Source organism: Anser anser (assembly GCF_964211835.1).
Source record: "Anser anser genome assembly, chromosome: 1".
NCBI lineage: Eukaryota > Metazoa > Chordata > Aves > Anseriformes > Anatidae > Anser > Anser anser.
The window spans coordinates 319,673-332,773 of record NC_139720.1 but is presented as its reverse complement, the minus strand read 5'-3'; the positions used below and the strand labels follow the sequence as shown (position 1 = coordinate 332,773).

General features: G+C 45.7%; 1 protein-coding gene across 11 annotated transcripts in view; it reads right to left on the bottom strand.

Annotated features, from left to right (window-relative positions):
* The window catches only part of SHANK3 (SH3 and multiple ankyrin repeat domains 3), a 389,687-nt gene that overhangs the window by 292,860 nt on the left and 83,726 nt on the right, over positions 1-13,101 (bottom strand). For all 11 annotated transcript variants that reach the window (XM_083835493.1, XM_083835500.1, XM_083835499.1 and 8 more), the window contains 3 exons: positions 2,318-2,469; positions 1,857-2,024; positions 635-751 (listed from right to left, as the gene is read on the bottom strand). In XM_083835493.1, the coding sequence (XP_083691619.1) occupies positions 635-751; positions 1,857-2,024; positions 2,318-2,469 (437 nt within the window). The remainder of the gene's footprint in view (positions 1-634; positions 752-1,856; positions 2,025-2,317; positions 2,470-13,101) is intronic.

Genomic DNA, 13,101 nt, shown 5'->3' with positions numbered 1-13,101 from the left:
GTGACCACTGCCCTGGGGAGCCTGTTCCAATGCCTGATCACCCTCTCAGTAAAGAACCTTTTCTTTACACCCAGCCTGAACCTCCCATGTCACAGCTTCTCACCATTATGAGCATTTGTATCAGGGATAGCACCCCAGCCCACATGCCTGCCCCAAAGGTTGCAAAAGCCACAGGACATACCCAACAAGCCCTGCTTGGGGCATGTGCCCTCCCCAAAGTTACATGCAAGCACCTGGACCAAATTAGCACTCTCCACCCAGGCAAACTGCTCCCTCCAGCCAGTGATGGGGGCTCGCTGCACTTGGTGTGAAGAAGGAATAGGAACCAGAGGAAAAATGACAGAACAAGTTAGGCAGCAAATCAGCAAAAATATTCTGGGAATGGGACTAGACTGAACCACAGACTCTTCCCCCTGGTCACCAGGCTCTTGAGAAACCTAACATCAGACTGGTGCTGCAAACAGAAACAACCTCATCCCAAGATAGAGGGTGTATACAATTCAGAAAAACTTTTCTAGGCCTGCAAACAGTAATAGTAATCAGAAGATGCCCCAGCCCAGCACTGTTCCCTCAGGCAGGCTGGTTCCTCATCTACGTTTTCTTTGTTCTCATGCCCTGAATCACACAGAAGTACCTGGTTATAGAGAGCACAAATATGAAGAGCGGTATTTCCTGAGGCATTCTGTGCAGTCATATCAGCTCCATAGAAGAGAAGATGCTCCAGGTGCTGAACATGGCCGTAGCGACATGCCTGCTCAAAATGCAGAAGGGGAAAAAAGAAATAGAAAAATAAAATGAGAGATCAGCAGGAAAGTGATAAAATTCATAACATCCTCCTACCTCTTCTGGATTCATCTATGCTAGAAAACTTCTATTAGACAGGAACAGTAACCTGAAGAGTTCCATTAACACCCATGCACACTCACTGCTCCTCCTTACAGCAACATATACACAAACACTTATCAGATAAATTACCTTTACACTGATTGCAAATTTGGGCTCGGCATCATGCAGGTATCAGGGCCTCCTCCAGATCATTTGCTACATCAGTAATAATTATCTGCTGAAAAAAGCCCTGAAGCACAAGCAGGCAAAGCAGAGTGCAATAGATCCAGATCTAGTGTGGTTCCTCTGTGCTTGGTCCATCCCGGGATGAGCAGACCTCAAAGATCAGCCATGGCAATGCAGGATGAGGCAGGAAGGAGGAGAGTCATTTCCCACAAATCAAGATCACAAACACCTCTTGTTTTTTTCACTCTGTCCATCTGTCCTTTGATGTACCAGTACTCATTCACCTTGCAAGGCCTGAGAGCTGAGTGCTTTGGGAGGCCACAGGCCCAAAGGCAGCCTGCCCTCCTGACAGTGCCAGACCGGGGGACTTGAGGCAGAGCCAGCACGCTCTCCCTTCTCCAGAAGGAGCTCAGTCTTGAAGCACAAAGCCAGCTCAGGTCCCCTCACCCACCTAGCCCATCTCTTTCTTCCCTGTGCCACCAGGTGCGGATATAACTGTGTTTTTGTAATCAGGATGCCTCAGGCTTGATCGAGGTCCCAGATCACTGTCCTGGCACAGCTGTAATCTGGGGAGGATCCCAGACCCCACTGACTGAGGCCAGCATGAAACGGCCTGAGTGTTAGGCCTTGGGTAGGACACAGAACCGGCACTCCCCAAGCAAATCCCCAGACAGGACCCCGGACACCACCCTCCCCCCATGCCAGCCAATCCTGCCATGCAGTGCCACTACTGCCCGCCAACAAGACACCGCATCCCTGCGGCACCTGTGGGGACAGGACAGGCCTCTTCACTGACAGTATGGCAGTGGTGGCCCCAGCTAGACCTTGTCCATTGTCTGTCTCACCTGGTGGATCTCCTGCCAGCCGTTCTCATCCACGCAGCCCAGCCGGGCGTAGTCATGCAGCAGGAGCTCACAGCAGTAGGGATCCCCCCCGACCATGGCGCTGTGGTACAGGGGCGTCAGCCCTCGGCTGTCCTTGTAGTCTGGGGAGGCACCCAGGTCCAGCAGCGTCTGCAGGAGAAGCGCCTCCCTTGTCCTGCAGCTCCAGGCAGCCACACAGGACAACCCACCCCATGACGGACTGGGGTGCTGCGGCCATGGCAGCAGGTGGTGCTCACCCCTTCCCTCCCCAGGACTCAGGTCATTAGTGCCACATTTTTGTAACAAGCTGTGCTCCCCAACTGCAGCACAAGACAGGTACTTCGGTCCCAGGAGGGCACAGTGATGTGGCGGGCAGTGACATGAGGCCAGGTCGGGAAGTGGAGCGGCTGGCACTGGGGCACAGGGACCAAGCCGTGACTCACCAGCAGCGCCGCATGGTTGCGGCACCGCACAGCCTTGTGAAGAGCTGTCATTCCCTCCCGTGTCCGGAAATCCAGGTGTGCTCCCCCATTGCGCAGTGCTTTGATCATCTCGGCACCAAGTTCCAGCTGAGCCGCTGCAGTCAGGGGACACTCTGCAGAGCCCCAAGAGAGAGCGGTGAGAAACACGTGAGCATGCACACAATGGGCATCGCAGCACCGCCGTGTCTCCTGCCTGGGCTCCAGCAATGCTGGGTGTTCCCTGCTCCCCTCAAGGGAGCTGCACTAAGCCCCACATTTGCTCCCAACCCACTCGGACACCAGTGGATCTTCCCAAACATGGGGATGTAGCAGGTCTTGGCCATGGGCTGGAGACCGACCATCAATTTTGTATGGGTGGGATAAGAACCTGGAGGAGATGGGCAAGGAAAGTGCTGTCAGTTTAACAAATGGCAGAAGCGTCATTGCCGGCTCTTACACTGCAGCAAGGGACACATCTGGGCACAGCATTTATACAAAGGGGAAAAGAAGAACAGGGTTAAAAGGATATCCTTGTTCCATTTGTCCCCACCGTAAAGCATGAACAAGGGATATTGTTTTGGGGGAAGAAGCTGTGCAACCCAGCAGCACTGCCAGCATACACGGAGTTGTCCTGAGCCCTTTCACACACAGCTGTCCTGTGGCTGGTCCTCATCATATCACATCACCGCAGCAAGCTCCAAACATGAAATGCTCATCCCCTAGAGGTGATATGCCCATGCACCCACGTGACAAACCCTCCCACCACTGACAAGCCTGACTTGTTGCACACAGAGCCCACACAAACTCGCCTGGCTGACTGCAGTCCAACCTCTGACCAAGAAACAGTCCCAACTCCCAACTCCCCAACTCCAGGAGTGCCCAGTGCATTAGGACTTAGTCCACTTAGGGGTATAATTAGAGTTGGCAGTGGAAGAATTACAAACATCCCCTTCAACAAGCCTTCCTCATGCAGTGCACCCCCAACAGCCCCCCGACCACTCTCTGCATTTGCTTTGCAGATGGGAGCAAGAGCCCTGGCGCAAATCTGTTGCTCTCTGTTGGTGCACGCAGCTCCAAAAAGCAGAAAGACCCCTCTGCACCAGACGGGCACTGCCGCTTCCATCAGGAGTTGCTACCTCTGTCCGTCAAGCACCTGACTGCAGCCTTCATCTGTCAGCTAAGCTCCGCCTTGATGGGTTTGCAAGAAGCACAGACTGCCTCCCTCTGCAAATGCATCTGCAGACACCCTATTGTGGTCCTTGTATGGACAAGCAAAAAAGTCTTCTTTCTCAAACAATTTTCTAGGTCTTCCCATCCAACCCCCCCATAGCATATACGGAGCAATGTGGACACTAGCTAGATTTCATCAGCTAGAAATAAAGTCATGTATTTTTTAGGAAGGTACCTAATTTGCACATAAATTAAAAACTTTCTATTTAGTAGAAATAACTATTAAAATGAGAATAATAAAACAGTTTCAGATACAAATTAAAAAAAAAAGCAAGTGAATATTAATTCTAGTGCATTGCTATTAGCTAATTTTTTTAATGAGATAGGAAGAGGTCAGATGGGGTTCTGTGGCTTTGCTAAAACTCTCAGGATTCTGTGATACAAGACACATACACACACTGTTGTTATATATCACAGAATCACAAAACAGTTAAGGTTGGAAGGGACATCTGGAGGTCATCCAGCTCAACTCAAGCAGAGACACGTAGCGCAGGTTGCCTAGATCCATGTCCAGGAAGCTTCTGAAGTTCTCCAAGGAAGAAGACTCCACAACCTCTCTGGGCAGATATGAATATATCTTTGCATATGTGTCCAAGTCAAGGGTATAATGAATAAAATGAATTCATCCATTTGCCAATGGATGCAGAGGACAGGTGCAATACTTTCAAGTTAGAAAATAAGGGATTCATTTTAAACATGAAGGTAATTACCACTGTAACAACATATACATTATGCGGCAATGTAATAGTGTCCACGTGGCCAACAACGTCACCTAAGAAAAAGCAGTGGAAATATTGCCTTAGCTCAGCAAAAGCTGAGCAAATTAGCATTTGATGGAAAGTCCACATCCCTTCTCTCACTGCATGCAACCACCACGAGAGAGCAGTGCCAGACACAGCACCAGAACTGTGGAAAATGCCACTGCTTGGCACACCTACAGATGGATGCACTGCTGACATGAAGCAAAATGCCTGCCACAGCCCAGGTAGGTTCTCGCAACACCTTAGTGGAGTATGCAGAGATGTCACTGTGGTTGCTGCCATTTGGAAGAGGTGGGCAACTGCGATGCAATGTCTGTTTAGACGCAGCCCACTCTTTCCCCCAAGGCAGGATGGGGACGAGGGGTTCCAATTCAACCTTACCCCCCCCCACACACACACACCAAGGGAGATGAACAGTAAGTGACCACAGGGGAGTTCCTGGGGCAGGAGAGCCTTTCTCCTCCACTCCACCAATACCAAAACCAACTGCTTTGCACCTCTCCAACTCTCATGCCCCAGCTCTTTAGCTATGGCCACCTCCAGCTGAAGGCAAAGGAATGGCTAGAGAGGGGAGCCTAGTGAGGTTACAGTCCTTTAAGGACCACCACTTATTTTCTTTGCCAAATATCATTGCTTTATTTTCATTGTCACTAACTTTCAGTTACTGTTTTTACACCATTATTATTGTAAAATCTGTTCCCTCTTTTTGATTATTTTTAATTATTTTGAAGGCATGCATTTGGCCCATGTGCTGTTATGAATACTCAGAGAATGCTATAAACTTCATGTTGTGCATGTGAACTGAAGTATCTTTGTCAGTCCCTGCTCCAGGCATCTTCCTCCATTCCTACATGCAGTTAAATCAGTGATCTTTTTTCAATATCAATTTAAATGAGACAGAATTTTCAAAGAGGCAAAACACACAGAAAACAAATCTTCCTTTAGTTTCTGTTGGTAATGTACCAAATCTAATTATATATATACATACATATATACATATATACATATATATATCTTGAACTCCAGACTGAGAAAGGTCCAAACTGGGCATTTCAAGATTCACTGAATTAACTGCAGCTAGCAATTTGTCCACTAAATCTAATCTAATCTCTATCTAATCTAGGATTTTAATGATTACACTCTGCTAATTTTTGGAACTGTGCATATCCAAATATATATTTAAAGTAATTAACTAATAAACACACGAGATCCATAACAGGAAATGAAAACAAGCAAGACGGCACGTTGTACTTTGCACAGTGTAAAACATTGATTAATGCACGTAAGAAGGAGCTGTAGGTGGAACTCCTTGCCTTTGGGCTATCGGACAGCTGAACTTGCAACATGATTTGATACCGGTACACCCTTCTACACTCAAAAACGGCTCTGCTGGAAACAGCTTGCACAACAAAGTCAGCATCCGCTTATGCATGGCAGCTGCTCCTGTGAGCCTCGTCCCTGGCAGGGCTGAGATTAAATGCTGCAGTCAAAATCAGCAACAGTGAATTTTGGCCAGCAGATGAAAGCTGTGCTTGGGAGCACCACCAGCAGTCAAAGAAACAACAGACCAGGGAAGGAGCAGGTGACATGGTCGGGACCTATAAAGCTGCCAGTGGACATTTCCTTTAATCAGTGTGCGGTAAGAAGCAGAGGAGGTGATTGTTACAGCTGCTGTGGGGATTTCTTTGTGCAAATGGCACCACTGCAATCCACAAGCCTAACTGGTGAGTGCAGCACAGATCCGAACTGTCTCTGGGGGCAGGATGCAGGCAAACAGCTCTTCGCTGGGGCAGCCAGTGCAGGAAACAGGTACAGCTCCAGAAAAGCCTGCACAACTTAATTTCTACTGCCTTTAAAGCAGCGTTCTTTCCACATTTCTGTCTTGCACCTGTGTTCTCTTTGTTTGACTAAAAGAAGCTCAGGATGAAAAGCATTGCTTATATTTTAATTGCATACGAGGTGCTCTGGCAATCCTCAGGCTGGTCAGTTCTGTGGACGCAGCGTCCGGACAAAGCTGCGTGCTGGGGAACAGGTCCGAGCTCCTGCAGCCGGAACCCGGCAACCCCCGGCACCAGGCGGCAGGGCAGGTGCTATTCACACACCCCCCAGAAGCCGGCAGCAAAGACACAGCTTGATGGGACAGGCACAGCACGGCCATGTGGCTGTTCCTGCACACATGGCAGAAGGAAACCGCGGCAGCTCAGCAGGCGGTGTTTGTTTGAGACCTGGAGCTCATACGGCGAGGCGAAGGCAGCGACGAAAGCTGAGACCCCAAAGGCAGCTCCAACACAGGCAAGAACCACCTCTTCATTCAGATAACAGATTTTTGTTGTTGTTAAAAAGGAAAAAAACAATACTCCAGAACTTAACTTCAACCTTTTGCAAACAGGAGGATCTCTGTTCAAGTTGAGATGGCAATGGACTTGATATGAAAGTTATCATGCAAGCTACTAGAGAGGAGGGTTACGTTATGCACAATGTTCCTATACAGAAATATAACACAAATAATAGGAAATATGTGCCTATGACAAATGCTATCTAGAAGTAGAACCTCACGGTACTGTTTTTCGGGTGTGGGTGAAAAACCTTACAAAATGACCGTTTATCTGCAATTGCAGTTGAGTGCAAACGCATCATCTTTCATTAATCTGCATAACACATTGAACTCAAAGTGATGCTACCAGTTTGCTAAAAAAAAAAAAAAAAAGGCTTAAAGCAATTGGACTAACAGACTTTAAACTGAGAAGAACCATAACTTTACAAATCACAAGCCACTGAAATTTCTTCCAGTGTTTCTCCTATCTAGGCCACAACTGCTGGCTGAACCAAAGCACAACTTTCAGCTTTTAAAATTCAAATCAACAGAAAACATATATTTTAAAGTGAGTTATTCAGGTTCTTAATCAAGTAATGCTGCTTTTATACCTTGAATGCATTATGCCATAGCTAGCAGATAGTCTGCAGTACGGCACAGCCGAAGCAGGAGATCAGCAGGCTCCAAGCGCCTTGGGCAAACATTTACCCGTAATGGTAAGCAGAAGGTGCAGAAAGCACGGCCATGCACAGTAAGTATCTCTCCCCAATTACCTATTCCTGCAGCTCTTTGTCCTCACATCATATTGAGCCACAGTCCGTCTTGCTGCACACGGTCAAGAAAATTTCTTTGTAAATGCAACAATTTCCTCTCATTGTTGCCGTTCCCCTGTTGCAACCCTGTTAAATATTGAGCATTGCTTTCACATTTCTCCATTCTGAACTAATACTCAGCTTTGGGTCTTATTTTAGAATAATAGTAACTTCTAAAGTGTGTTTTTCACCCTTAAAATTTGCCTACAGAGCAAGTCTTTTTCTTTTAAACTGTTTAAAAAACTGTTAATCTTTCCTAGAGTATCTCACCAGCAATCCTGCAACACTGAAACATAAACTATGGCAAATTGGGCTGTGATGGTTTAAGAAACTGCACTTACCTGCTCTCTCCCCCTCAGCAGACCTAGGAGAAGGGAACGTGTCCCTGCGCTTCAGCTGCCTCCGTGCAGCTTAAAACCACTCCCAACAGCAGCTTAAGTGGAGATACCAAGCTTTGTGCTTGACTGAGCTGAGACAGCACTGTCCCTTCCTGTTGGCTCTGCTGTGAGGATGGCACCACAAATCACACAGTATTTTATGGTGCAGCCTGCATTATTCAAAGTACGCTAGATGGATTTAACTCTGCAGAAGAACATTTCTCGAAATAGGCACGTCCTACTTACTTTGGGAAACTTTTCATAATACATAGAACCACAGAATGGCCTGGGTCGGAACGGACCTCAAAGATCATCTAGTTCCAACCCCCCTGCCATAGGCAGGGACGCCAGGGGAAGTGCACAGAAATGGTTCCATCCAGGACAATTCAGCAGAGGACAAGCATGCAACACCCTGGTGTGGACAGGCTGCAAACCTCCCTGCATCTTCAGTAAATTTAGCATTAGTGTGAGATACAAACAGGCTACGATCATGGCAGAAGAAGGGAAATGTCTACTTCCTACAGGGGACAATTTGAATAACAAGTCCTGGACCAGGACTTGTCAACAAGGCAGTTGCATGCCTTGGAAAGAGAAAGAACAGCACATGCTGGAAAGAGAAACTAAGAGTAAACACAGGTATTTTGATGGCCAAGAACAACTGGGCAAAAGTGTCTCATTCTTATCTACAACACAGATAGATCCCCTTTCCGAACTGCTAGAATTGAAACCTCAGGCAGGGTTATTTGACATCTCTCCCTTACACGAACTAGCTCACAAGCAAGGGGAAACCTCTGTTTTCTGGAAAACCTAGCAGGTTGCAAGTAAGACTATTAAATTCCCTATGCTGAACAGTCATGGATAATGACCCATAAATAATTTCTGCAGTGATATTCTTTTCCCTAGGTCAAGACATGTAGAATAAAAAGTTACAGAAACTGAGAAGAGGATGAATCAGTTTCATTAGGGATCTATACTGCAAAGTCTTTGAGACAGTAATATTGTATTCACTGTCTTAAAAATCAGCAAAGCAGTTTTAAATCACCTTCAGACTGGGATGAAGGAACCACTTGTGTTGCACATGAGTGGTTCAAGAAGAAACCCCAATTTTGTAGGAGGAAGGAGAATAAATGGTGTTTGTAATTATCCAAGCTTTTGAAGACCTGGCTACACAGTAAGAAGCATTTGGTGTCAGGGCCTATTTGCTATACCACTGGCAAACTTATCCTAGAGACTCAGTGGACAAAAAAGCATAGCTGATAGCAATGCTGTTTTGACTAAAAAAAGAAAGGTTTTACTACAATGATTTTGTTAAGCAGAGATGAGAAATTAAAAATAGAAAAAGCTGCTGTGCATAAATGCTATCTTTGCTAAATAACAAGCACTGGAAAAAATGATCATTTATTTATTCCTTCTCTTGAAATCTTAGTTGAAGAGCTGCCCACATTACCATAACTTTACTGATAAATCTGAAAGCTCTGGGTTAAAAATTCAATGTACAAGTATTCTCAGCAAATAAAAGAATTTTATTTCAGATTTTCTCAGACTAAGGTTTTGAAGCATCTCAGAGAGGGCAAGTTTGACTTGGCAGCAAACTAGCCATTGAGTCTTTAAGTAACAAATCAGAAAGAGCAATGCACTGGCAGTGTTTAACTCGGGAACATCAAAAGTCTCTGGTCAGACGGGCCCCTCCTTTGGGAGAAACCCCACAGAACTGGAGACCTGCTGTGGCAGCAGCAAAATTCCGATGGATGAGATGCCTTGGGAGCACAAGAAGTTTTGTCTCCACAAGAAATTATTCATGTAGCTCAGTAGCAGAAAAAAACTTCTCTCTGAACCACAGTTTTCTGGTTCCCGTCCAGCCTCCAGCTTGCCACCTGAGGTCTCTCCTCTGCACACAGCCATGCCTGCAACAGCTCCACAGCAGGCAGAGCCTGCCCCTCACCCTGGCTTCCCAGAGAAGGAAAACCCCAGTCGTGGCATTACTCCTCATTTCAGAGAGCAGGTCACAACACTGCCAGCCATCACACCATAGAGGAGGGCACACTGTAGATTCACAGACGGGTTAGGAGGTAAGAACTTCACTGAAGGCTCCTGTGCTTCAACAGGAAGGTTTCCCTGCAGACTGAAGGTAGGCTTTAAGAGCAAACATAATAAAAAAAGGCAGCTCCTACAAAACCAGTCAGGTTCTGTCCAAAACTGTAGGTACGGAAGCCAGTTTTTAAATCAGCTTAGTCTTGGCAGGATTGAAGTCTACATCCACACCCACGTTCAGTTCTACGGTCTTCCCCGTTCTGGAGAGGGATATTAAATATTAAATTAATGCTCTTCTTTCTCTCTAGACTGTCTGCTTCCACAGGGACTTGAAAGGAGATGGTGTCCTACAATGAGACTTCACTGTCTTTATCTCCAGCAACTCTCTCCCTTCCCAGGTTTCCTGCATCCTACAATCTTGGTGTTCCAGTGTGGGCAAGCCAATGTCCTCCTCCTTTGCTTAACCTTGGGGACTGCACACGTTCATTCCACCAGACCTCCTGCATTGCAGACTGAGACTTGGGTAAACCCCTGGAATATAAAACTATGAAAACATTCTTCCATCCATCACCCTTATCTAACAAAGACAGCAGGAATGACATAGAACAATAACATTTTTACTTTACAGCTTACCAAAATAAAATGTTATCCTGAACATATGCATATTTATTTTCTCCACGAACAAGATGCCACAAAAAAGGATCACAACTGACACACATCAATCATATTGCTCAACAGACTCCCATAATGTCCTCAGACATTATGGTAAAAAGCCAATGCGAAAACTTTTAAAGGAAAATAAATAGAAAAACAATCCTCTCTCACCAGGTATGTCCAATATCCTAGGGTTCAAATAAAAAAGCATAAGGCTCTTAACAACAACAACAGTATTAAGAAACAGGAAGAGGCTTCTAGTTAAAGGAATGAGAGGGCTGGAACACCTCTCCTATGAAGAAAGCTGAGAGAGCTGGGGATGTTCAGCCTGGAGAAGAGAAGGCTCTGGGGAGACATCCTTGCGGCCTTTCAGTGCTTAAAGGGGACTTAGACATGGAGAACAACTTTTTGTTCAGTTAGATAATGACAGGACAAGGGGGAATGGTTTTAAACTAAAAGAGGGGAGATTTACATTAGAGGTTAGGAGGAAGATCTTCATTCAGAAGCTGGTGAAGCACTGGAACAGGTTGTCCAGAGAGGTTGTGGATGCCCCACCCTTGGAGATGTTCAAGACCAGGGTGGATGAGGCCCTTGGGCAACCCAATCTAATAGGTAGCATCCCCGCCAAGGCAGGTGGGTTGGAACTAGATGATATTTAAGGTCCCTTCCAACCCCAAATAGTCTATGGTTCTACAATTTCTGCAGCTTTTAAAACTTACAGTATATATTATATCAATACCAACATGATTGACTGCTAATACTGTCATAGGACAATACAATCCATAAATCTGCTCTCATACTCTGCAGCATAGGATCCCTGCATACTCTTCATCTTTCAACTGGAAATTTAGGAAATTCTAGTTTAGTAAACAAGTCCATCGTGAAGACTCCTATCAGGAAAGTAGGACTGCCAAATAGGAGTTTCAAAGGGAAACTCATTCCTTCTTTTCAGGTATGGATCTATTCCAACTGTACAAATAGAAAAGCTATGCTAAGCTGGATGCACTATGCTTTCCCTTCTACAAATGGAGAGGAACAGTCCTGCATATGAAGTTCAATCTGGTGACAACTGGAAGATATGGATCAGAAGCACACATTACACTACCGTATAAGGTTTGAAAAAATGAAAACTTAGAGGAAGTTGGCTGGACAGCTAAACTCAAGAGTCAGACTTAGAGGCAGCCCAAGGAGAAGGGTCATTACTGTTATGGCCAGAAGTGGAAAAGAAATCAGAAATAGACAAACATATTTTATTTTCTTGCCTATAATTTCTGTTTTCTTTCAGTGAGACTATCAGCTCCTATTTTATACAAAGATTCATGAGAGGCTCAGACCCTGAGAAAAGTCATCAAGAAAGACTGTTTGAAGTGAGAGGTGAAGAGTAAAACAGTGCACTGTCTTCCTCAAGCCAAAGCCAGAGGCATGGAATTCAGCCCACAAATTAAGTTTCCTATTCATGGGTACATAGGCTCCCGCAGGGTTTACAGCAGCGTGGTGGATAACTCAATGGAGCACAGCTGAGCCCACCCTGCAGCAGCCCACAGGTGGGATGCAGCCATCCCCAGCACGGACCCCGCCTGGCAATGCAGGATGCCCATCCTACTTGGAGCAGCAGACAAGTCTCCTGCCAGCCGTGCATCGCATCTGTCAGGGCCACGCTGATGTCTCAGATTGCCCAGAGTGAGGTGCCCAGTGCAGGTCACTGCCTCAGAGCTGGCAGCTGAAAGGCATCTGGGTGCCCTTCACCATCATCTGGAACAGGAATCAGTGCACAGCCCATGCTGCATCCCTGTACAGAGGCACTTTCATTTATGTTACATCTTAACACAAAAGGTGAGGGCAGCCCAACATTTTCCTTTAATGTTGGATAAGCTTGTGAAATTAGACAGAAATTCTCTAGTAATGGGACATGAGGACATGGATGGGAAGTTGATGGAAAGAAAAGTCCATGTGCTCATCCCAGGGATCCCTTCAGTCTTACAAGCAGGAGAAGACATTGTTCAGAAAACACTAGAAGTGAACAGCCAGCTGCGTGAGAGCAAAATTGAGTTTTGCTAAACTTGGGTTTAGGGAACACTGGCCCATTCTAGAGGATTTTCTCAGTCAACAACCTACACTTCACAGAGAGGTGAGATAATGATCTTGGCTGAGAAATAACTAGAACAATTAGAAAGACATTAAACCAAGAACACAAGTGAAACAATTCCAAAGAGGGAAATACAGCACAAATGCACCATGTCAAAAGTAATTAAGGCCATTTGACAAAGAATGAGAGGAAGGTTTTTCTTTTTCTTTGCTCATTTCAAAGTACTAGGAGACCAGATAACAGCAAAAAGGATGTGGCCTGCTTTTACTGGTAATAAGAATCTTGATATAATTGTCATTACTGAAATCTACAGACAATTACACCATTTTAGAACATTAAGAATGAGAAAGTACTGAGTGGGCAAGGAGGCCCAGAAAAAGAGTTCACATTAAAATCCCATCATCTATCATATGGCCAGCAACGATTCAGAACAGGGCCAAAAATTCATGTAGATTACTGTCTGAAGTAAAAAGTTAAAATATCCTTCATGAGATTTTATTA